General features: G+C 35.7%; 2 protein-coding genes across 2 annotated transcripts; both read left to right on the forward strand.

The window, feature by feature from the left end:
- Nucleotides 1–20,196: 20,196 nt before the first annotated feature.
- On the forward strand, nt 20,197–21,507 carry LOC133815191 (uncharacterized). The gene has a single exon (XM_062248058.1). The coding sequence runs from the start codon at nt 20,197–20,199 to the stop codon at nt 21,505–21,507; it is 1,311 nt and encodes a 436-aa protein (XP_062104042.1).
- Nucleotides 21,508–23,757: 2,250 nt separating this feature from the next.
- On the forward strand, nt 23,758–25,005 carry LOC133815192 (uncharacterized). The gene has a single exon (XM_062248059.1). The coding sequence runs from the start codon at nt 23,758–23,760 to the stop codon at nt 25,003–25,005; it is 1,248 nt and encodes a 415-aa protein (XP_062104043.1).
- The last annotated feature ends 489 nt before the right edge of the window (nt 25,006–25,494 follow it).

Consider the following 25,494-nt stretch of genomic DNA (forward strand, 5'->3'; position numbering starts at 1 on the left):
ATATATAAACACAAAAATCAAGAACATAATATTTTACCTCTTGAAGTCTATCAAGTGTCCTTGAGTCTTTTAATATTTTTAACGATCCTATCCAAAGCTTTGAGCACTCAAACCACGATCTTCCACAGTATTCTCTAAACATCAAGATGTGTGTGGGCACATAGAGAACATGAGTTTGTATTTTATGAATCACAAGTATTTCTCAACACATGAGAACTTGGATTATGGTCTGAGAATGGCTAGAATAAAGAAGAAGAGAGAGAGAGAGAGAGAGAGAGAGAGTTTTTGTCTAACAAAAAACTCTAAGAACTATTTTGAATTGTGAGTTGTGTTGTACTTGATGTATATTTTGTGTATTGTGTATCTTTCTCTTCTTCTTCTATATCATATATATAGGGTATGATTGGTATAAGATTCAAATATGATTTTATGTTTTCAAAAATTAAAAATTGTGTGACCTACAAATAAAACTTGATTGGTTAAACATTTTTAGAAACTAATTCCAAAAACAACTTCAATTTTACTGAAGGATTTTGAAAACGAAAATTTCACGTATTCAGTATAATCTTACTTTAAAAAAAAAAAAAAAAAAATTTCTTGCTAATTTTTTTTTTATTTTTCTTACAGTCTTGATTTTTTTTTCTTTTGTCCTTTTTACAAGTCAATCTACTTTTTTTAAGGTTATTTTGTATTTACTTCTATTTAAAATTTTTAGTCATCTATATAAATTTAGTAAAATAATTTATTATAAAATCATATAACAGAATATAATTTGATTCTAATTTACAATATATTTGCTAAAAAAATTCATTGATCAAATAAAAATTACAACAAATAAATAAAAAAAATATTTTCACTTCAATTATTATTATACCAAAAATAAAAAAAATATATTACATATTCAATTTTTAGATTTTCTACTAAAAAAATATTCAATTTTATAAAACTCAAAATAGTTAACGGACAATACATTCAATCACATTTTCATAAACATATTTTTAGACACTAAATCTAGATTCTTTTTTCAGAATCATACTTTTTCAAAATACAATTTTTAAATCACTAACCAATCATGCCCTAAAAAAATATAACTTTAATTTATAAAAAAAATCAAAGTTAATGACAATGCAATATTATTATGAATTTAATTATTGCACTATTATTAAATTTTAATTTATCAATATAATTAAATTTTACTTTCAGCTGAACCAATCACGTATTCAGTTTCCGTTATATTTTCAAATTTCATACCAATCACAGATTCAGTTTTTTAAAACTCAAAAACAGTTTACCGACATTGAACCAATCACATTTTCATAAACATGTTTTTAGTCACTAAATTCATATTTTCATTTCAGAATCTTACTTTTAAAAAAATACAGTTTTCTAATCGCGAACCAATCAGACCCATAGATATTCATATTATTATTCATAATAATAATAATAATAATAATAATAATATATAAAAATGATGTTAGGATTAGATTTTAGGTAAATATCTAACTTACCAAATTTGAAAAACTATTTTCAAATTATTAAATAATTAAATAAATAAAATAAAAACTGCACAGATACAATATCTGTATAGTGGTACACGCATGGCGCAGTCCTTGGATTGTGTCAGGTGTGTACTGCTATTCCTCTTTTAGGAATTTTGCATTTTTTTCTTTTATTTAATTATTTAATTAAAATCAATCTCCCATAAAATAAGGTGTTTATCTTTTTAAGAAAAAGATGATAACCATATTTCAAAATTTAAATTCAAATTCAAAATTCAAATTGATGATCATCATTATCATCATATTTTAAAATTAAATAAATCAAAAAATATTTTTGACTTACCAATTTTATTTTCTCCCACTCAAATAAAATTATTTATTTATTTATTTATATATATAAGAATTTCAAAAATTTATATATTAGAATTAATAAATATATTTTTGAAATTTAATAATTTATTCTAAATTAATTAGTCAACCTCAATTATCATATAGTTGCATACTTAACCCGAAGAATAAAATTCTTCTCAAATTCCAAAATTACAATTATACCCTTGTATCAACTTTTACCTTAATATGGTGTTGATAGAGCCACTCTGGGGACCTATGGACCTATAATATCAAGCTTCAATAAATATTACATTATTAATCAAAGATCTTTGATTAAATAATCATATTTATTAATCTCATGATTACTCCACTATAACTATGAGAATGAACTCTTGATAATTATAAACATATATTTACAGAGTACTTTACTAAAGAATAAAGTGTCCATTGATATAATCATTACATACAACGCTAATCCTCTATTAATGGTTCATAATTAAAAGGGAATAAGATTATTGTTTTACCCTTTAACTATATCTAGTTTCTAGTGTACCATTGACTTTACTAGTGAAGGTTGTGTCACAACAAGTTTGTGAAGTGAGTGCTCATAACCTTTTCAGTTCCAAAAGTCAACCGAATAAGGAACCATTATTCAATCTATAAGAAGGTATAGATTCCATATCTGTAAAACTACGTCCCCAACCATATACATCATTGAGTCCCCAAAACAATTATTCTTAGCCTGATCATTTTGACAAACCTTAACGCATAAATCAAATGATCATATGAGATATATAGGAGTTCATAGTAACCTCAGGATTAAGATCATCGTGTATATGATCATCGTTTGATGTGTTTTATTAATACTACGAAACGGTGTTTAAACAAGTATTAAAAAATCACATCTAGTCCAGTTCTACATACTCTCAGCATGCAAAGTACCTCCACTAAAGTGTCCTACTACACTACTAACCTGGATCTAGGTCACATGTACTCATAATACTAGTAGATCGTACTAGCAGTAATTAATTTAAAGATTCCATAACATTAATTTGCTGCGAACTATTTAAGTTTATTATCTTAATCTTGATTCTCCTATACCAATATGAGATTAAGACCACATAGATAAACTTTGGAATTTTCTGATATTCACTTAATATTATCATATAATATTGGACATAGTCTATATATATAATAATTCAATTCAATTATTTATTTCATTTAAAACATTTATCAACTACAATTGCTTTAAGGGCACTATTCGCAACATGTTGAAGATCAAAGTGCTCTTTATCAGGCCTTAGTTAGTCGATGTTACTTTTTCATGTATATTTTGCAAGTGTTGTAATTTTTTTAGAAATACCCAAAAGTTATCATACTCGCTTTTATTTATTTATTATAAATATTTAAATGTGATTAAAATGTTTAATATTTTATCATGCATTATAACATGCCATTCATATACCCATACAATATGCAATTAGCATGCATTGCATTCGTGTAGAAACATGCCATTTAGAACGTCCCATATTTTGTTATATGCTTATATATGATAAATCATATAATAATAAATTTAGTCATAATTAGTTAAGATGGTAAATCTAAATTAAAGTTGTTTAATTTGTTGTTTTAATGAAAAATATTTTATTAAAATAAAAATGATATTTTCTTAGTTAAAGAAAAATTAGAATTAGAATTAAAGGCAAAATTTTGTTTTGTTTTGCTTAGTTGGATTAGTAATTATTAGAATATCATTTGGTAAAAAATAATTAAATTTATTTTTACAACTAAATTAAAAATATCGATTTTGTGAAAAACACATTTTTCCAAAATAGTGAGTGGGAGAGGGAGTTATGATAATAAGTCATATGGTCTCCATTATAGGTTGAACACCGAGAGACATAGGAAGGGCCTCGTGTTGCCTCCGTTTGCGGCTTCCCTAAGGAAAGATTTCTGAATATGTTTATTTTATCTCAAGTTTGACTTCTCTTACGAGAATAATTAGCGATGTATTTCAAGTTTGACTGACCCTAAGACACACTCTTGAGTTAAGTCATTGATTGAAAATAATGGGACACTCCAAAGGTGTATCTAGGGTTTCGAGCACGACTAGTGCATCTTGACCAAACTAGTGGTAGTTCATAAGTCAAAATAGAAAAATGTGTTTTTAAGTTTTCACTTATGAAATTGACATTTGTCTCAAAATTAATTTGGAGTTAGTCTGACCTACCCCAAGGCGGTCCACTAATTTATCGTGGATCAATATATATTTTTATGTGTTTTTATATGTTGCATTCATGCATCATATTTACTTTTCCAAATAAAATATGATATTTATTACATGTTTTAATTCATTATATTTTATTTATTTATTTCCAGCAACAATGGTTAATTCTCTTAATCCTGATCAAGTACTTGAAAACTTAGGAAATCAATCATACTTCATTGAAAAATTCTTGGAAATGATTCCATTTAGTTTTAACCACATGAGAAGATGGTACGGTGGGATTCACATTGTCTTCGGAACACAAAACTTGCATGGAGCGATCTATGATCTACCACCAGAAGTTCCAAGCTTTTCATCCAGATTTTATGAACATGAAAAATATGGTGAATGGATGAGATCAAATCACTTGGCACGTCAATGCATGTCATCAACCATGCATGACGATATTAAAGAAAGATATATGATTATTGAAACTGCATACGCGATGTGGGCCATGATAAAGAATGATGCTATACCACAATGCTTAATTTTTGAAATACGGGGTAAATTCGATTTACTCAAAACCCTTCTTTAATATTTTTTAATGTTAGATTCAAAATTATGCCACTTATAATAATTTTTTTGTTCTTGTTTTCAGGGATGCAGAAATCTTTTGAGAAAAAGAATAGTTGCATTGAAACCATAGCGAAGAGGAAATGATGAAGACAATTGAATAAAGAAAAGATTAGTTTAGAAATTTATTTTGTTGACAACAATTTAAATTTTTGTCATTTCGAAATAGTTGACTTTAATTATGAAAGAAATTAATAAGTTCTTTTTCTTTAAAGTAGTTCTATAATTCTTTCTAGAAACTATGTTTTTAGATTCCTTTATTTGATGAATAAACAAGTTTAGTATTTCTTTTAAATAAGAAATCCAGTTGTTATTTTTTAAATATACTTGTTCCACCTATTTCATCAATGAGTATAAATGATAATTATGAATTATTGTGCAAATCATAGATTTAGTACGACATCTTATTCCAATTATAATTAAGTGAAACATATATGTGAATTATTTTTTAGATTGACTTGTAATTAATTAGACACATAAAACAAATAAAAGACAGTCTTTTATTGCAACCATTCAATGGTTCTCTCCCTATTTATATAGTATGTTAATTAAAGTTAACCAAAAGACCTTTCTCTAATAAATGCTCAAAAATCACATAATCTTTTAGTTAATACATAGAGATGTGTGTTGTTTTAATGTTCAAAGCTAAAAGAAATAATAAATAGTAAGTCAATATTGATTGACATTTATTTAAGATATGTTTAACTTTGATCAAATGCAAAGAAAATTTCTAGAAATTTTCATGAAGCATTCAAAGTAAAGTCACTTAGAGACTTGTTTGATCTGATCAAAAGGAAGTCTAAACTTGAATTTGGAATTCAAGTAATTTTCATGTGAACTTCCCAACTCACATACAACTGGAATGCTAACTAAAATTAATATTAGATAAGATTATATTCATGATGAATAATCATTTTCGTCTTTATTATTTTTATAATTTTAACACTTGTTATACTCTGTACATGTTTGATTGTACACCATCAAAGACTTAGAAGTTGGGGTTCACAAGTGGTTATGTTAATAAATTGAAAATTTTCCATGAAGCCATTTAATGAAACAGTTTTATAATAATAAAAGATTACAAAAGAGTCTGTATCTCTTTAATGTTGCTTTAATGAAGCATGATTAGTATAATCATTGCATTTTCTTGTTAAGTTGTAATAGAAATAATGACTGCAAGTCAAGTAAGCAAGTTACCGATAATTAACAATGATAAAACCAAAGAATATCACAAATTTTGTAAAGCATTGTTGTAGTGGGAGCGTTAGTTAGTAACTATACCATTACAAATGTAAAGATATTTAAATTGTGTAGCACAATCTAACTATACTTCATTCACATAAACAATGGTTGAAACACCATGAATCTAGAAATTAAATTTGGAATTCTATGGCATCTGGATTCTTGAACATCCAACTAAAGCTCATGAAACTTCAGTTTGAAATAGGATATTCAAGATGAAGAGGAGAACAGAGGAAAGTACAGACTTTTCAAAGTTAGGTTAATAGCCTAAGACTATGAACAGAAAGAAGAATCTATTACTTGAATAAATATCTTCTACTATAACCAAACTTGAATCTGTTTACATACTGTTATCCGCTGCTTTATGAATGGATTATGAGATTAATTTAAATGGATGTCTAAGTAGTCTTTACTGAATGGCTGAAATGATAAAATCATTTGAAGATCTTGACCAGAAAGATTTTGTTGTGATTCTTAATACTGACAACGTTCTAATCATTGGGAATGATGAAAAACAATCATCAATAGAAAAGAAAGGGTTAGCTGAGCATTTCTAAATATTAGATTGAGAAAAGCCAAGATGTTCTATACATTCAATTCTATAGAGATTGAAAGAACAATCCATAGACACTGTCTCAAGCAACTTATATAGATAAGAAGTTTAAATGCTTTAGCTTACAAAAATCCAGGAAAGGATTTTTTCCTTCTCGGTCAGGAGGATGTATTATCTAAATAATAAATGTTCATTTATTATTTTACTAGAAAAGAAGGACATGAGACAATACTCCTACAATTCAGTGATAGACTGTTTAATGTAGCGAATGTTACGTTTTGACATTTGTTAAACGGTGGGAATTGTCAACAGCTGTCAATCCATTATGGGTTGAGTCATTGAATAATTATAAATACTTAATTTTGAGTATCTCAAATATAATAGAGATTATATGTATGTGCATTTAGGCAGAGACCTAAAATCCCAAAGGATGAACTGATTTTAAATCTTCAAAGATTGGTCTGCTTCCATAACTGTGGAATGGACACATTAACTAGAAATGTGTTAGACATTTCAGATTTGTATGTTTCACCTCAAAAGCCGAAATGTGACAGCTGCGACCAGTTAAATAGGATATTTGATTTAGTTGAGTTCTGAGTCATTTTGGAAAGGGTTTTAGACTAGAATAAACAACTAGTATCTCATTACGAAAGCAATGGAGAGGCAAGTACTCTATAAGAACTAGAAATCATGAGAGGGTAAAGTACATGAAATGAAGTATCATTTAATTCAAGACAATTTTACATAATTGATGTAATGATCTTGAAGATAACTTCAAAACAGTTTCTTACAAAGATGTTGCAAAGACTTTATTAGACAAATTCGGTTAGGAGAATGTGATTGACATATTGAAAGAGATGCCTCAATTTGCTTTAGGGAAAGTGGGAGATTTTTGGGAATAGTGTCCTTAACTCAATTTTAGTTTACAAATGTTTTAAATGAAATAAATAAATGAATTGAATTATTATATATATAGACTATGTCCGATATTATATTGATAATATTAAGTAAATATCATAAAATTCTAAAGTTTATCTATGTGGTCTTAATCTCATATTGGTATGATAGGATCGAGATTAAGATATTAAACTTAAAATAGTTTGCAGTAAAATAATGTTATGGAATATTTAGATTAATTACTGCTAGTACAGTCCATAGTATTATGAATACATGTGACCTAGATCCGGGTTACTAGTGTAGTAGGACACTTTAGTGGAGGTACTTTGCATGCTGAGAGTATGTAGAACTAGACCAGATGTGATTTGTTAATACTTTTTTAAACATCGTTTTATAGTATTAATCAAACACATCAAATGATGATCATATGCACGATGATCTTAATCATGAGGTTGCTATGAACTCCTATATATGTCATCTAATTCTTTGATTCATGTGTTAAGGTTTGTCAGAATGATCAAGCTAAGAACAATTATTTTGTGGACTCAATGATATATATGGCTGGGGACATAATCTAACATATATGGAATCTACACCTTTTTATAGATTGAATAATGGTTCCCTATTGAGTTGGCTTTTGGAACTGAAAATGTTATGAGCGCTCACATTACAAACTTGTTGTGACAAAACCTTCACTAGTAAAGTCAATGGTACTCTAGGAACAAGATATAGGTAAAAGGGTAAAATGGTGATTTTATTCCCTTTAATTATGAACCATTAATAGAGGATTAACGCTGTATGCAATGATTATATCAGTGTACACTTTATTCTTTAATAAAGTACTCAATAAATATATGTCTGTAACTATCAAGAGTTCAATCTCATATTTATAGTGGAGTAATTATGAGATTAATAAATACAATTATTTAATCAAAGAGCTTTGATTAATAATGTAATATTTATTGGAGCTTGATATTATTGGTCCATAGGTCCTCAAGGTGGCTCTATCAACACCATATCAAGGTAAGAGTTCATACAAGAGGATAACTGTGATTTGAGAGTTTGAGAAGAATTTTATTCTTCGAGTAAAGTATGCAATTATACGATAATTGAAGTTGAATAATTAATTTGGAATTAATTATTAATTTTTGAAAATATATTTATTAATTTAAATATATAAATTTTCAAAATTCATATATATAAATAAATAAATAATTTTTGAAATTAATTATTTTATTTGAGTGGGAGAAAATAAATTTAGTAAGTCAAAAATAGTTTTTGATTTATTGAATTTTAAAACATGATGATAATGATGATCATCAATTTGAATTTTGAATTTAAAATTTAAATTTTGAAATATGGTTTTCATCTTTTTTCTTAAAAAGATTAATATCTTATTTTGTGGGAGATTGATTTTAATTAAATAATTAAATAAAAAATAAATAAAAATCCCTGAAAGGGAATAGTGGGTCATGCATGACACACTCTAAAGACTATGCCATGCATGTACCATATATACTGATATTGTATCAATGTAGTTTTTATTTAATTATTTAATAATTTGAAAACAGTTTTTCAAATTTGGTAAGTTAGATATTTACCTAAATCAAATCTTATCATCGTTATTATATTTTATAATATTACTATTATTATTAGGAATAATAAGGTAATAGAAATATCTCTATATATATGATATAGAATAAAGAGAAGAGAGGATATACAATAACAATATACTACAAATATTAGATACAATTTAGAAAAGTTCATAGAATTTTTGTTAGACAAAAACTCTTTCCTTCTTCTTCTTTATTCTAGTCATTCTCAGACCATAATCCAAGTTCTCATGTGTTGAGAAATACTTGAGATTCCTAAAAATACAAACCTGTGTTCTCTATGTGCCCACACACATCTTGAGGTGTAGAAGAATACTCCAGAAGTTCGTGGTTTGAGTGCTTAAAACTTTGGATAAGAAGATTGAAAAATATACAAAAAGACTCAAGGACACTTGATAGGCTTTAAGAGGTAATTGTTTATGTTCTTGCATTTTTGTGTTTATATGTTATATATATATATTGTATATTTATATATTTTTTGCATGATTAATAATATTGTATGTTAATGTTTCTGGATTATTTTTTTGTTCATATAAACAGTTTATATGAGTGATGAAAATTTTGATTGTTGTTGTTCCTAATAAACAATGGGCCCACCATGCCAATCCCGCTTCGTGCTCTTAATGTTTTTCCAACAAGTGATACTAAAGAGAAGGATTTGTGTGATAACAATCGTCAAAATTTGAAGGAGTACAAGGTTTTGATGGCCTAGTGCATCTATGATATTAAAGGAGAAATTTGAAACTTTTCGGGGGTCAAGCCATTACTATAAATAAGGCGCTTCTTGGGAGGCAATCCAAGCATTTTATATAAAAAAAATTATTTATGTTTTATTTTCTTGTTTAAAAAAAATGGCATTATATTTGTTTAAAATTTTTTAACTTTGTTTGTGTTTTTCTTGCATATGTTTTGTTATATGAGATCCACCTCCAATCAATATCGCGCTACACAAGACACCAATAAATTTGCATACGCTGAGGATGCTTGTCATGATGCTTAATTGTCAGGGACTTTTTCTTATATCTTTTTCTTAGTTTTATTTATTTATTTATTTATTGTTTTCTTATCTCTCATTTAGGACAATGTGCTTAATAAGTTACAAGGGGGGGGGGGGGGGGGGGGGGGGGGGTAGATTACATTTTTTTGTCTTGTTTAGTTTATGTTGTATTTTGTTATTTTTGTTTATTTTAGTTCATGTTTAGTTTGTTTAAGTTGTTAAGTGAGCCAGCTTAAATCAAGAGTAATAGGTTGATGATGAGAATTTGATTATGATTAATATAATTTTGAGAAAATGATTGATTCTACGTGAAATTGTGTGCTTAACTCTTGTTGTGATTATTTCTTGAACTTTATATTCAATTCTAATTTTGCACATAATTGACATCACCAAGTTATTAGTATTTAGAGAAGGTTTATGCATGATGAGATATTATGAAAAAATTACCACTCTAGAACTTATTTTGATAACTGATTGAGCCGAAATCATATGTATCATAAAATTAAGGAGATGATATGTAACGCCCTGGCTACCCCAGAACAGTTACGGAGAACGGTGAACCGGAAATTTGACCCGCTACCCGAGTCATTTGGTTAAAACGTGATCTAAGTGTTATTATCAGGTTAAGGTGGAAAACCAGTAAAAAGGAAAGGGTACATATCATTAAGTAAATAAACAGCTCATGAGCTTTTCAAAATGTTTACAAGTAGTTCGTATTACAAAAGAGTCGCTACAGTTCCAAATTTACAAACTCCGCCGGCCTAAGCGGCAAAAATAGGGTAAACCCCTAGTTCCTCTGAGAACTCCTTGACCGTGGCGGTCAAGCGGCCCTGTATGTACATCACACCGCCCAAGCTCTCCACTCAAGGCTGGCCAAGCTTTTCCTTTCCTTTACCTGCACCACATAGCACCCATGAGCCAAGGCCCAGCAAGAAAACATGATAAAACATGATATAATATCAACAACGTTCACAATAATCATCCAGGACTATCAGTCCAGCAAATAGGTGACAATAGCCGAAAGTCACTATAATGAGCATCGCTCTCTTGAGCCATGTGACGGTAGGGTCACCAGGGCTTAATCAATAAGTGTTTCATTCATAAGTTTGTTCAGGACAGGTGCATGGTGATTGGTCACTAACATAACCTTCCTCACAACTCTAGAGTCGAAACTATGGACAACGTCCCTTAGCCACGTAACAAACGGTCACCGGGGTCATATACCTTGGCTATAGTCATCTGGTCGTAGACCAAGCAAGCACTTATAAGTTCTTCGACCTTAGGGTCGGTCCCGCATTAATGCCATAGAGCCATTCAATGCGTGATCGTCGACTTTAGAGTCGGTCCCTGACTAGTCAGTGTCTTAAACAGGTAATCAGCATTCATTAGCATTTAATATGCAATCCACGTTCACATATATCAACCAACAAGCCTCAACATCAAACCATGCATGTCATATACCTGTACAGGGTGCAACTGTATCCATACACTGTTTTCTTACCTCAAGTTCGAGCGAGAAGTATGATAAAGACGACCCCTGAGAACGATCGGTCTTTTAGTTCCTTAGCGGTTACCTAATCACAACCAATTATAACCTCCATTAATGAGAATCCACAATAATAGGGTCTTAACCTAAGCACCACCCTCGGGACCTCGAAACATGCCCACACGGTGAGTAGAATCGATCCCGGGCCTTAAGGATTGAAACCCCAAGTCAAAAACCCTTAAAAACACTCAAAACGGGGTTTGGAAGGAACAGGGTAGCGCTACAGCGCTCAACCCCTAGCGCTACAGCGCTATACTCAGAACCGCCCAAGTGCCAGAAACTCTCCTGAGGAGCGCTATAGCGCCCTAGGGTGGGCGCTGTAGCGCTACCTCCAGCCCAAAGCACTCCTGAACCGACCTCCTTCATCTTCTTCGATTCTAACTCGATTTCCAAGCTTCCAAAGCCTATTCTTGATGCCAAATGAACCCAAAAACCATCCCAACACATCCCAAACATCACAAGCATGGGAACCCTAGCCAAAACTCCCAACAAAACCCATGAATTCACCCTAAACATTTCAGCTGCAAAACAAAACCAAAACAGAGCAAACCAGAGAAACTATGGTTAGAAACTTACCCAAAGCTTGGCTTATGAAGCTCTTCAATGATGGAACACACTCCCAAACTCCCAAGGCTTGCTTCCTAAGCTTGAATCCTCAAAATTGGTTCAGAAACCACAAAGAACAGTGAGGAGAAGAAGGTACGGGAGAACTCTCAAAGATACTCTGTTTTTCCATCACCTTTTTCAGCTAAATGAGGTTATATCTATCCTACGGGTGAAATGACCATTTTACCCCTAGGTCAATTAATGGTTTCTAAAGACTCCCAAGGGCATTTTTGGTACTTTCCTCCTAACTCGTTAATCATAATTAACGCTCTCTAATTCCTGCTATTCTCAATAATCTCAAACACCAATAATTCACATCCCGTTACCCTTTATCTCCCGGTAACGCTCTAACCATAAAAATTACCCCGAGACTCAAACCAAGTCCCGACACTTAAACCTGTTGTGACTAAACCGCTAATCAATAATCTACGATCGTCTCATGTCGAACAGCTCGAACAAACCCACATCATAATGTGGTCTCAACATGTATCATCGACATGCATACAATTAACATTATATTATAATATAATTCTCATAAACGTACATAAACACGTTTAACAACATAATTAAACAATTATGGCCCTCCCGGCCTACAAATCCAGCCATTAAACCACATTAGGGAATCCGGGGCATTACATGATATAGGCAATTTTTGGATCGTTTGAGCCTTTAAAGCCAACATTAATGAATTTGTATCAATAGTTACTGTAGTGTCTTGAAACTTCTAATAAAATTAAATGCTTTGATTAGCGTGCCGGGAGGGCTCGCAGGGTAATTATGTGTGAATTAATTGATTTATGTGATTATATGATTGAGTATGCAAGATTATGTGTATTAAGTGTGTTTAAAGACCCACTTTTGTTAAAAAAAAGTATTTTCGTAATTTTGACTCGTTGAATGTATATTTGTATTTCTTTTGTGTTATGTGCTTGGGACCACGTTATTATGTGGATATTCGGCATGAGTGGGTCCTGTCGAGCAAGTTTAGCATAAATGTCACAAAGGGGATAAATACTCGGCTCAGGGTGAGCCAAGAGGTATTTTGGGAATTTTGTATATTTTGAGGAATTATTGGTAAATGAAATATATTTGGGGAAATATTTATGGTTGGATGGATTAGTGGACTAAATTAGGAATTAGAGGTGTAATTTGAGGTTTAGTGGAATTTAAAGCTAAATGACCAAAATGCCATTGGGGGTTAGCCTTGAGGTTATGTAAGATTGAGGGAAAAATTGTCTTTTGACCATAGCATTGAGCAAAATAAAGCTAAATATGGGAGGCAGCTAGCTTTTCACGTTTCCTCTTTTGACTCATAGTTTTCTATTCCATCTAAACACACTCAAGGCAACTTACTCACTTTGGAGACCAACTTTTGACTTGGGGAAAGATTTTGGAAGGGATTAAGCAAGAGAAGGATTTGGGAGCCACCAAGATCACACTTCAACTTAAGAATTTCGAAATTTGGAGTAGAGGATGGTAGGTCTTAAAGCTTTTCATCATCTCTTGTGATTTTTTTTTTTGGCGTTCTTGATGAATTTTGGGGTTAATGCTAATTCTGAAACTTTAATGTTTCTAGGGAGTTCTATGCTGTTGTTAGTGGTAAAAGTATAATTTCTAGTTGTTCTAAAGCTTGGGATTGAATTTGAAACTCGAAATGTTTGGATTCTCAGATATGAGGTAAGGTTCAAGCTCAAAAACTCAAAATTTGAAAATTGTAATTTAATGTGTTTGTGATATATTTAAGGGTGCCTTGTAACGCCCTGGATAGCCAAGACTGCTACACTGTGTACTTATAAAGGTGCAAGACTTGCTAATCAAGTCATTATTTTAAAAACGTATCACTAAACATGTAAGAGCTAGGGTTAAAAAGGTTTTGGTCTCAAAAGACTCATTTCATATATTTAAACTATTATAAACACGGGATCCCATAAGAAAACAGAGTTAAAATAAGTTTATAGACTCCCAAAAGTACATGAGTAATCACTAGCCATACTAAGGGAAAATAGGTAGTCTTCAGGTCTCGCGTCCCTGCCTAAACCTCAACCGTGGCGGCCAGGCACCTGGCTATGTACATTCTGCTCGCTGAGCTCTCCAATCAAGGCTGATCTAACTTGCCCTTGCCTATACCTGCACCACGAAGCACCCGTGAGCCAAGACCCAGCAAGAAAACATCTTATACAACTCAATCAATGATAACAGACAATTAACTCATTAAGCATGTATTCCCATCAGATAATCCACAACAGATATTCAGCACATACATTCAGATTCAAGATATAATCTATTACATATTTCACTCATATCACATAATATTCAGGGCCGATGACTTAGGCCGCACCCTCTGTCTAACCCACTGACTCCGGCCCGCTTAAACCGAGCTCAGTGCATAATAAGCTGTCCTCGGCTACCAGTGGCCGAGCCGCGCCCTGTTCGCTAGTAAAACCCTTGGCACCCTTAGGCCGTTGGTTCACTAAATGGCTTGCATGGCGTAAAACCATCTTTTCAAGCATTTACAATAGGGAGCCGTTAGTCCCGTCACATATATCCAACCAGGTGCAGTTTTCTTACCTTTAGTCTATACAGCTATTGAATTACGAGCAACGCCCCTCAAGCACGATCCGTTCCCGAGCCTAAGCCTTTATTACCTAGTCACAACCAAAGTATAGGGTTCCATTAATACTCAGATATAGGTTTCCAGTTACAAAACTAACTTCTGGGAATCCAAATTCCACCAAGCACGGTGGTGAAACCAATCCCGAGCATACTAGACCATTTCCCCGTGCCTAAAACCCTCAAAAACTCATGTGTGCAACGAAGGGCTGCGACCCTTGAAGCTTAGCCGCGGCCCTAGCCTCAAAACAGAACCAAGCCCATCCTGAACAAGACATGCACCACGGCCCTTGCCTTGGGCGCCGCGGCGCCCTCCCATGGCCGAGCCTCCTTGGCCCTTTTTAATCCTAGGGCCGCAGCGCTCTAGAACAGAGCCGCAGCCCTCCCCTTCGTGCCCAGAAAACCCATCATTTCTAAGCTTGAAACCTCACCTTAAACCATCCCAAAGCTCCCCAACTCATAACCAATTAATCCCAACTCCTTTTGCATGACTTAAACAACATAATTCCACAGAAAACACAGCCTAACACACACTAATCTTCTCTTTTCAATTTTTGAAACTCAAGAGCTATAAAAACTCAAACCAGCCATTCAAATCCAATTTAAAACTTCTAAACCATGAATTGAAACTTACCTCCTCTGATGAACCACTTCACTAAGCCAAAGCCAAGCTAAGTCCCCAAGTTTCCTCCTCAATTCTGCCTTAAGACATCAAAACCATGTTTGCTTCAACACTTAACCAAAACCCAGAATTCTAACCACAGAGAAGAAGATTAAAAGCTTACCTTAACCCTTTTTAGTTCTTGATTTACTCCTGAGCTAAGCCTCCAAATCACCCCCCTTCAATCCTCCAAACTCCAGCTGAATTCTAGCAAATTCTCTTGAAGTTTATGTGTTTCTTGTGAGAGAATAGAGAGGTAAGGCTAAGAAAATAAGGTCGGTTTATATTTTCTAAAGGCTTCCTTATGTCTATCTTACTCGTTACGTTAATCCTGAGGCTCGGGGTGCCGGAACCGTCCCCGAGGCCAAAATGGAAAAATCCCCCAATATTCCCGCCTAGACATCCTAACCTCAAATATATCTCCATATATTTATTTTCATGACCCGATAGTCCAATTCACTACCCGATACCTAAAATACCCCTGACTTGTCCAAAGTCACATCTTAAGCCCCGTTGTGACTTTTCCCCCGCTATCTGACCCTATGATCGTCTTGAGTCGTGCCCTACAAACCTACCACATAATAATGTGGTTCTCACATTTATCACATATATATACATATCACATTACCACATAATATTATCAATTATCATATAAACATTACTAAACATATAATTACTCATTTAAATCGCAATTATTCCATTAATTCCCTCCTGGCACACTAATCAAGGCCCTTAAGCCTTATTAGCGATTTTGGGTCGTTACATGCCTAGATGATGTATATTGGTTATATCAATGTTTGGAGGCTTGAATTAGGTGTTAAAACTGTTTGGGAATCGATTTCGGGTTTGGTTTAGGGGTTGGTAAAATGCAGAAATCGCAGGGGAATAATTTGGAGAAGAACACTTTGTTTTGGTTTGAACTCGGGATTTGGATTTAATCCCTGATAAATGTATCATTTATGCTGTGACTAGGGTTTTTGCAAGCCTCGGGAAAATGATCGCACTCGAGGTCGTTCCGTCTCATACATAGGACCCGAGGTAAGAAAATTGGCACATGCAATGATTACAGGGCATTGGCTCTAGCTTGTGAACACAGTTATGACAATGCCCTGATTCTGTTTAGAGTTAAATGTCTTTACTCTATAACTGCATATATTTAATTTGTTCTTTGTAATTTTTTGTGATTGATTGGCTAGGGGGTTGTAATCGGCGATAATAATGTGGAATGTATGCTGCTATGGCAGGGCCACTATAAGGGTTCAATATGCACCTATTCGGCATAGGTGTGTACTTGTTGATAAGTTAATGTGAGTTTGTTTATGATTTGTGAAGCATAAATTTGATGTTAATGCTAAATTAAATACTTGTTTTACCTAACTGAGTTTTCTTGTTGGGCCTTGGCTCACGAGTGCTTTGTGGTGTAGATAAGGGAAATGGAAATTGGACAAGCCATGCGTTGGAGAGCTCTAGGAGCCGTGTGTACATACTCAGCGTGATCGACTATCATGGTCGAGATACATTTTGACGGACTTTTGGTTTAGGTCCAATTTGGCCGCTTAGGTTGGCTATTTTTGTAACCCTGGATATAATTTTATTTTGTTTAAAACTTTTTTTTGGGATCCCTTGTATATATTCAAACATTTTAATGAAAAGTTTAATTCCTTTGACCAAAATTTTTAGTACCTAAACCATTGTCTTATCTTACTTACACTTTTGAGTCCAAATGACTCGCTTAACGAGTTAAGCACTACTTTAGACACACAGTGCAACAACTTTGGATTAGTAGGGCGTTACAGTTACCCTTTTTTAGCCTAATCATTTATATCTTTTTCTTTGTTTACCTGTATGATATACCATAGCCTAAACACTTAAAAAATGTCTTTCTTTGTTTACTAAAGATACAACCAAAGCAACTTGGTTAGGACTTTTAATGTATTATTTACGGGCCATGCCCAATAGTTTAGGCCCACAACTCAAACGTAACCCTAAAATCCTCACTATAAATAAGAGGAGATATGATCCGAATAAGAAGAGGAAACTCATAGTGCTTATAAAATGAGAAACTCTATTTCTTTTACAAACTAGTCATTATGTAATCAAAGCGAAGGAGAACTGCATAATAACAAACAAAGTAAGTTCGCTGGAAACTATAGTTTTTCAAGCATAAATATCATAAAAGTGACTAACTGGACGTATGCCATATTTTTTGGGTTGAACCACTGTACTATGTTGTGTTATTTATTTTGTCATATCTCTATTCTTGAATCCATGCTCTAATGTTCTTAAGCTGACAAAAAATTGCCTCAACAAAGTTATAATAATAATAATTTCTTTTTTTTATGGCAACGAACAATAATAATTTCAAGTTGTCACGAATACTTATAATTAAGGGAAATTTTTATACATATATATATATATATACATATAATACAATTTAATTATAAAAATACCTTCAAAAAAATTACATACATATATGACATGCCACATCATCACCTACATACCGGAATCCAAACTTATTTATATCTGAATTTGAAAAATGGAGAAAATATCATTTCTCGGATTTTTCAGTTTTTCTGGGTTTATAAAAGTAACATTTTGGTTATTTACAATATCTATAAGATACCAACTGGTTACTTTTTCATAAAAAACTTAATTTTTAAATTATACTATTAAAAATATTAATATTTATTATACCACATAATAAGTTCAAAATGTAAAATTAAAATATACTTTTTAGTCAAAAGAAACTAAAATGTTACTTTTAATTTTGGTCATCTTCTCTGTCGACAGCGGAAAAACCTATATTTCCAACATATCAAAATGATCACGCTTAAAGAGTAGGTTGCGATGGTTCTATTTAGTATACTATATAATTATTTTTTTTAAATATATATAATACACATTTTAGTCATCTCCATATTTTTTACATGTAAAATATTGAGCTATCTGATTAATTAAGCAAAAAAAAAAAAAAGGAACTTACAAGTCATTTTAAAATCATAGTAAATAATGTACATTTTTGTGACTATTTGATTTAAATTTTATTTAAATAAATTAAAAAGTAACTATAAAGTTACTTTCCATACACAACATACACCAATTAGTTTTTTTTCTTTAAAATAAGCTTGGACTTAATTAACTAAAATAAAGTATTTTTTTTATATAAAAAAGGTAACTAATCAGTCTTTAATTGGTATTTGTAAGCAACCAAATGATTACTTTTGATTCCGATGACAGTGAGAAAACATATACTTCCAACATATCAAAATGATTACCTTAAAGAGTAAGTCATGATGGTAGCACTTTTGAGCCCAAACGATCAATGAAGTGGCTAGAATTTTTTTTTTGAAGTTATGGAGAAGAGAAAGAAAAGAGAGAGAATTAAATGAGTATTTTAGTGTTTGCAATTATTATATGAGGTATGTATTATTTGTATATTCGGTATAAAAAAAACGTTATTTTTGTAATTAAAATTTTTGACATTAAATTTGTAAATAAAATCAATTATAGGTTGTGAGATGTCATTTTCTCTATAATTACTGTGTCGAAATTCTCGCTTATAAGTCGTTGCAAGTACAACCACCACCAAAATTTTTCCTCTCTCCCAAAGATGAAGAGTTGGTAAACCAACGTGATTGGAATTAGTCTTAGGAATCCATTTCCCATCTGTAGCTTTTAGTTAAAGAATACCTAAGACCGTTGTATTGATTGAAGGTTATTAAATGTCAGACGACAACAACACATGGAGGGAAACAATTATGGAAACTGGACAGGAAATGAATAATGCAGAGACTCCTCAGAAGGAATAAGCATTTATGGGGGTCATTAATGAGAATATGGAAGAATCAGAGGATGATATGCCGATGGATAAGGAAATGGAGATCAGTACAGAACAAAATACACAGTTAGATAATTTGAGGAGAATATTCATCAAGGACCTCTCTCTTTAGCTAGAGGAAGAAATTGAAGTTAATGCAAAAATAGTTAACACTGGTGTCCTGGTAAAAAAATTTGGCAAGAGGTTCAGCCAAAGTAAAGCAAAGTCTTCAGAGAATTTGGTCTTTGAAAGGAAGGTGGCGAATCAAAACTATGCAGTAAGTCATATGGGGCATCTTCTTCAACTGGGAAGAAGATTGCCTAGAAATGTTAAGAAAGAGACCTTGGTTGGCCCATGGACATCACCTAAACATGCGAGAATGGCCTGAAGATGGTATGTGGCAGAATGTAGACATGGGGAATGCCCATTTCTGGATACAAGTCCATGGACTACCAACTCCTTACTTTACAAGGTGTTGGGCCCAAAATGTTCGGCCCGAAAACACTTGCCTCATTTATCAAATACTCAAAACGGAGCGTTTAGACAAAGGAAGGTTCCGAAGGCAGAAGCTGTAGGTCAGAGGCAATCTGCGCCTCTGACCCCTGCGCGAGACATTTTAAAAGTCGGTATTTTTGGAGAAAAAGTTAGTTATTCTCCTTCCTCCTTTTCAGGGTTCACTTGAACCAACTAACTGTTTTGTATATTTCATCCTATAAATATGAGATTTTGAGGAGGGAAACGGAACGAATTTTGGAACTGACTTAGCTATCAGAGTGTCTTTCTTGCAGGTAATCCCGACGAGTCAAAGGTAGATTTCATCACCGGAGTAAGAGCAAGTCGTCGTTCATCGTTGGGTTTTTACTTCCAGATATAGAAAGACAAATTGTTGCCCCAACAATTGGCGCCGTCTGTGGGAACGATAAACATATCGGCCTTAGCCACGTCGTCGAACCAAGAAATCAAGATCCGCTACGAACCCAGAAGTCATGCCACCAAAAGGCAACGGAGTTTCGGGCCCAGTTGCACAAAGCGTCCCTCCGATGGACATGAGCGACCAGATTGAAAGAATGTGTCGTCTATTGGAGGCAAGCCAGCAGCGGTCCGACGAGGAAATCAAGACATTAACCGAAGCCCAAGCTAGGCTCGAAGCCGAGATTGCTGAGCTGCGTAGGTCCGCTGACACGACTCACAACACCCAAGCCCACGAGAATCTTGATTCTAACAGATCCGACGTTCTAGTCGACCGTGTTAATTCCCCACATCACAACATGAACCCAGGTAACGGGAAATCCCCAGCCATCCCCCCATCCTCCGGGACCGACGGGCGACAAGCCCCAACCTCTGACACGCATGGGCGGGTAGAAGCAGAACCCACTGGACCTGCTCAGCCAACAACCGACGTCCGGCCTCAACGCACCACGCCTCAAGTCGCACACGATTCTCCCTCTGAAGGTCGCATTCCCTTAATCTGTTTCTTGGACAGTTGGAAAGAAGACATGATGAGGGAAATGATGCAGAAGTTCTCAGATGGGCGATCCGCATACGCCACCGAACATTTGGATCTCGTATCAAGAACCACTGAAAAATTGCCTTTCTCGGAATGGATTCTGAATGAGCCAAAGCCTCGGGACTTCATCATCCCCTCCCTGCCTGCGTTCAATGGAAAGGGAGACCCACTAAACCACCTATTTCAATTTCAACAAAAGATGGCGTTAGAAACTAATAACGAAGCCATACAAAGTAAAGTCTTTTCCACGAATTTCTCCGGGCCGGCTCTGTTATGGTTCCGACAATTAAAGCCCGGGTCACTCAACAGTTTTAGTGATCTCCGACGGTCCTTCTTACAGCAGTACAGCGCGAACCGAGAGGCGCCCAGAACAATGGCCGATCTCTATCGAATTGAACAGGGGGAGAATGAACATCCAAAAGCATACTTACAGCGTTTCATTGACCTCGTACATCAAATCCACAACGTCGACCCACTCACCGCAGCAAATCTTTTCGTCAAAAGCTTGCAGGTGGGGTCACTCTTGCATGAGAATCTCACTATGACACCACCATACGATATGGCAGACGTGCAGACCCGAGCCGAGGGCGTCTTCAGGGTATTAGAATTTCGAGAGCGCACACAGAAGAAGACTGCACTCATCTCTGCTCCCCCAACAAATAATCCTCCACCACCTGCCAGGGATGACAAGAGGAAGCGGAACCAAACAGATCATGCGAAGGAAGGAAAAAGGCCAAGACAGGATCGACAGCCATCGCGCTACCCATCCTTCGAATACACCGTCCCGTAAGAATTCATTTATGAAGAAAATAAAGACAGGCCTATCTGGCGAGAGCCCTACAAAATTACCACTCCATCTGACAGAAAGGATAAAAGCAGATACTGTCTCTTCCACAAAGATCACGGTCATACGATCGCTGAATGCCACAATTTGAACAATCAGATCCAAGCCCTCATGAGGAGTGGGCGGCTTACCCAATACATCAAGGAGACAGGCAGACCAGGCGCCTCGCGGCAGAACACAGCTTCTGCCCCCACTCCGCAGGCGTCAGACCCCGTACACACAACCTATGACAGCACCCTAGAGCCTCTTAAGCAAGTCCCTATGATCCACGGGATCGTAGAGCCCATTGATAATCAAGAACACGCAACTAAAATCCATAAAAGGATGGAAGAACAAGTGAAGCAATACAAATCATTAGGCCACGTGGTCAATCTCGTCACTTCAGAAGAAAGAAGCTACCCAGCCTCTGCTATCACCTTCACTGACGAAGACCTGAAGGGTGTCCACCTGCCTCATGATGATCCACTCGTCATTTCCTTACAAGTTGACCACTGCCAGCTGGGCAGAGTTCTGATCGATGGGGGCAGTGGGGTCGACATCCTCTTCTGGGAAGCCTTCTAGAAGATGGGACTGGAGGAGAATCAGATCCGACCCTCCACCATGCCCATTTTGGGATTCAATAGCCAGAGAGTCTATCCAAAGGGCGTCATTCGGTTAACTGTGGTAGCTGCAGAACGCGCCCTGCCAGTAGACTTCCTCATTATAGACTCCACCACAAGCTACAACGCCATCATGGGGAGAAGTTGGATCCACCGGATGCAGGGGGTAGTCTCAACTCTACATCAGGTGATGCGGTGTCAATCACTCAACGGGTGATACACCGTCGACATCAAAGGCTGCCAGAAGCAGGCCAAAAAGTGCTTCCTTACCTTAAAAGAAATAAATAGCTCTGCCTCTGCCTCCCATGACAACTCTCCTGAAAAATAGCAATTACAGCAGGACCTACCAGCGCGCCTAAAATGAATCAATCTAGTAGAAGACCAAGAAAAACCCCAAGTTACACTAGATACCTTAGAACAGGTGGGTCTAGACGACGCTGACCCTTCTAAAACGGTCCTGGTAAGTACCAAGCTCTCTGAAGACGAGAGGCAGACCCTCGTACGATTTCTCCAAACCAGAATGAGAACTTTTGCCTGGACTCCACACGACATGCCCGGAATAGACCCTTCTGTCATGAGCCACAGCTTGAATATCTCCAACAACTTCCCACCCGTCAAACAGAAGCAGAGGAGATTCGCTCCAGAGGTGAATCAAGTCATACAAGAGGAGGTCCAACGGCTCCTGAGCACAGGGGCAATCGAAGAATGTTTATACCCCAGCTGGCTTGCCAACCTCGTCGTGGTTCCAAAGAAGAATGGGAAAAAGAGAGTATGCGTAGACTACACAAATCTAAACAAAGCGTGTCCCAAAGATAGCTACCCTCTACCAAAGATCGATCAGATGATAGACGCCATGGCAGGATATGAAAGGATGAGCTTCCTTGATGCCTACTCTGGATACAATCAGATCCCCATGAAATCAGAGGATCGGATTCATACGGCTTTCATAACAGAAGGTGGTTTATATTGCTACAAAGTTATGCCCTTCGGTCTAAAGAATGCAGGCGCGACATACCAGAGGCTGATGCACAAGCTGTTTTCCTCATTACTTGGGAGAAATATGGAGGTTTATATTGACGATATGGTCATCAAGTCCAAACAAAGCTCTTCACATATAGATGACTTGACTGAATGTTTCGACATCCTTGATGCTTATAAAATGAAATTAAACCCCTCAAAATGTGTCTTTGGGGTGTCCTCTGGACAGTTCTTGGGATACGTCGTCAGTCAGAGGGGCATCGAGGCGAATCCAACACAGATTGCGTCCCTCTCAGAAATTAAGGAGCCCCGAACCATATGTGAAATACAGGCTCTGACCGGCAAAATAGTAGCATTAAGTCGATTCATATCACGAATGTCAGACCGCTGCCAACCCTTCTTACAATGCATAAAGAAATCTACCAACACCACTTGGGGACCAGAACAGCAAAAAGCATTGGAAGAGCTGAAGACCTATTTGAGCTCTCCTCCTATATTGAGCTCTCCCATTGCTAATGAAGATTTATTCTTATATTTGTCTGTCTCACAATTCGCTGTAAGTTCTGTTCTTTTTTGAGAAGAAGCCAATCGTCAGAGGCCAGTGTTCTATTGCAGCAAGATGCTGTTAGACGCTGAAACCCGATACAGTATGATGGAAAAATTGGCACTCGCACTCCTCACGGCCAAGAAGAAGTTACGACAATACTTCGAAAGCCACACAATCATCGTATATACGGACTATCCATTAAAGCAGGTACTGAGTAAGCTCAACCTTTCTGGAAGGTTATCTAAATGGGCCATTGAGCTTGGGACATACGATATTCAGTTTTCGCCACGAAAAGCTAAAAAGGGGCAGGTACTCGCTGACTTCCTGGTTGAAATTCAGTCATTCACTCCTGACGCCCTGCCAGAATTATTAGAATCAGAAGATCAATGGCTGTGGACAATGTACACTGACGGAGCATCCAATTCCCAAGGGGCTGGTATTGGCGTCGTATTAGAAGCCCCCTCAGGACTCAAAATCGAAGAAGCCATCCGTTTAGAGCAATCTGCAATGAATAATGAAGCAGAATATGAGGCACTAATCTATGGTTTGGAACTCGCACGAGAAATGGGAATCCAACGTCTGAACTTCAGAGGCGACTCACAGCTTATGATAGAGCAAGTGGCTGGAAATTTCGATACCAAAGCACCCCATCTGGCTAGCCTTCTACAGAAGGTAATTGACTTACGATCGCATTTTCGCCAGTTTGAACTCATACTAGTACCCAGGGAGCAAAATCAGAAGGCCGACGCCCTTGCCAAATTAGCTTCTGCGGGAGGATGCACACGCCAGTCCTCCATATCCATAAGTCGATCAAGCAAAGATATGGAAGTCTATTCCACCTCATCAGAACCTGAATGCTGGATAGATCCGATCATAAAATACTTGACCACCTCCGAGCTCCCACCTAATCCGAAAGATGCAAAGCTTCTGCGCCTTCGGGCACAACGCTATTCCATGATCCATGGGACGTTGTACCGAAAATCCTTCAACGGCCCATACCTACGGTGTTTGCGCCCATCAGAAGCTAAAAAATTGTTAGAGGAAATACATGAGGGGACATGTGGAAATCACATAGGGGGACGAAGCTTGGCACACAAGGCACTTACAGCAGGGTATTATTGGCCATACATGATGACAGAAGCGCAGGATTATGCCAAAAAATGCGACAAATGCCAACGATTTGCACCCACCATCCATCAACCTGCTCAAACCCTACACTCCATCATTGCACCTTGGCCTTTTGCAAAGTGGGGTATGGATGTAGTAGGTGAACTACCTAAGGCTGCTGGAGGGAAGATGGTATGCTCTTGTAGCCACTGACTACTTCACAAAATGGGTTGTGGCAGAGGCGTACGTCACGGTCAGCAAAACAGACACTATGTCCTTCATCTGGAAGCATATTATATGTCAATTTGGAATACCCTGGGAGATAGTCGTCGACAACGACACTCCGTTCCAAAATGCGAAGGTACAAGAGCTATGCGACACGTACAAGATCAAGCTAAGCTTCGCCTCTATCACTTACCCACAGGGCAATGGTCAAGCAGAGGCTTCCAACAAAGTCATCTTTGCCAACATTAAGAAGAATTTGGAAGACAAAAAAGGAGCATGGGTAGAAGAATTACCGAAAGTGTTATGGGCTTATAGGACAACAAAAAGATCCTCCACGGGGGAATCTCCCTACGCCATGGTTTATGGAACAGAAGCTGTCATCCCAACAGAAGTCGGTCTGCCTACACTTCGGACAGAGATTGCATCTGACCCAACAACGAACACCATTCAATTACTTCACAACCTGGACCTTCTAGA

The sequence above is a fragment of the Humulus lupulus genome, chromosome 2 (assembly GCF_963169125.1).
Source record: "Humulus lupulus chromosome 2, drHumLupu1.1, whole genome shotgun sequence".
Lineage (NCBI taxonomy): Eukaryota > Viridiplantae > Streptophyta > Magnoliopsida > Rosales > Cannabaceae > Humulus > Humulus lupulus.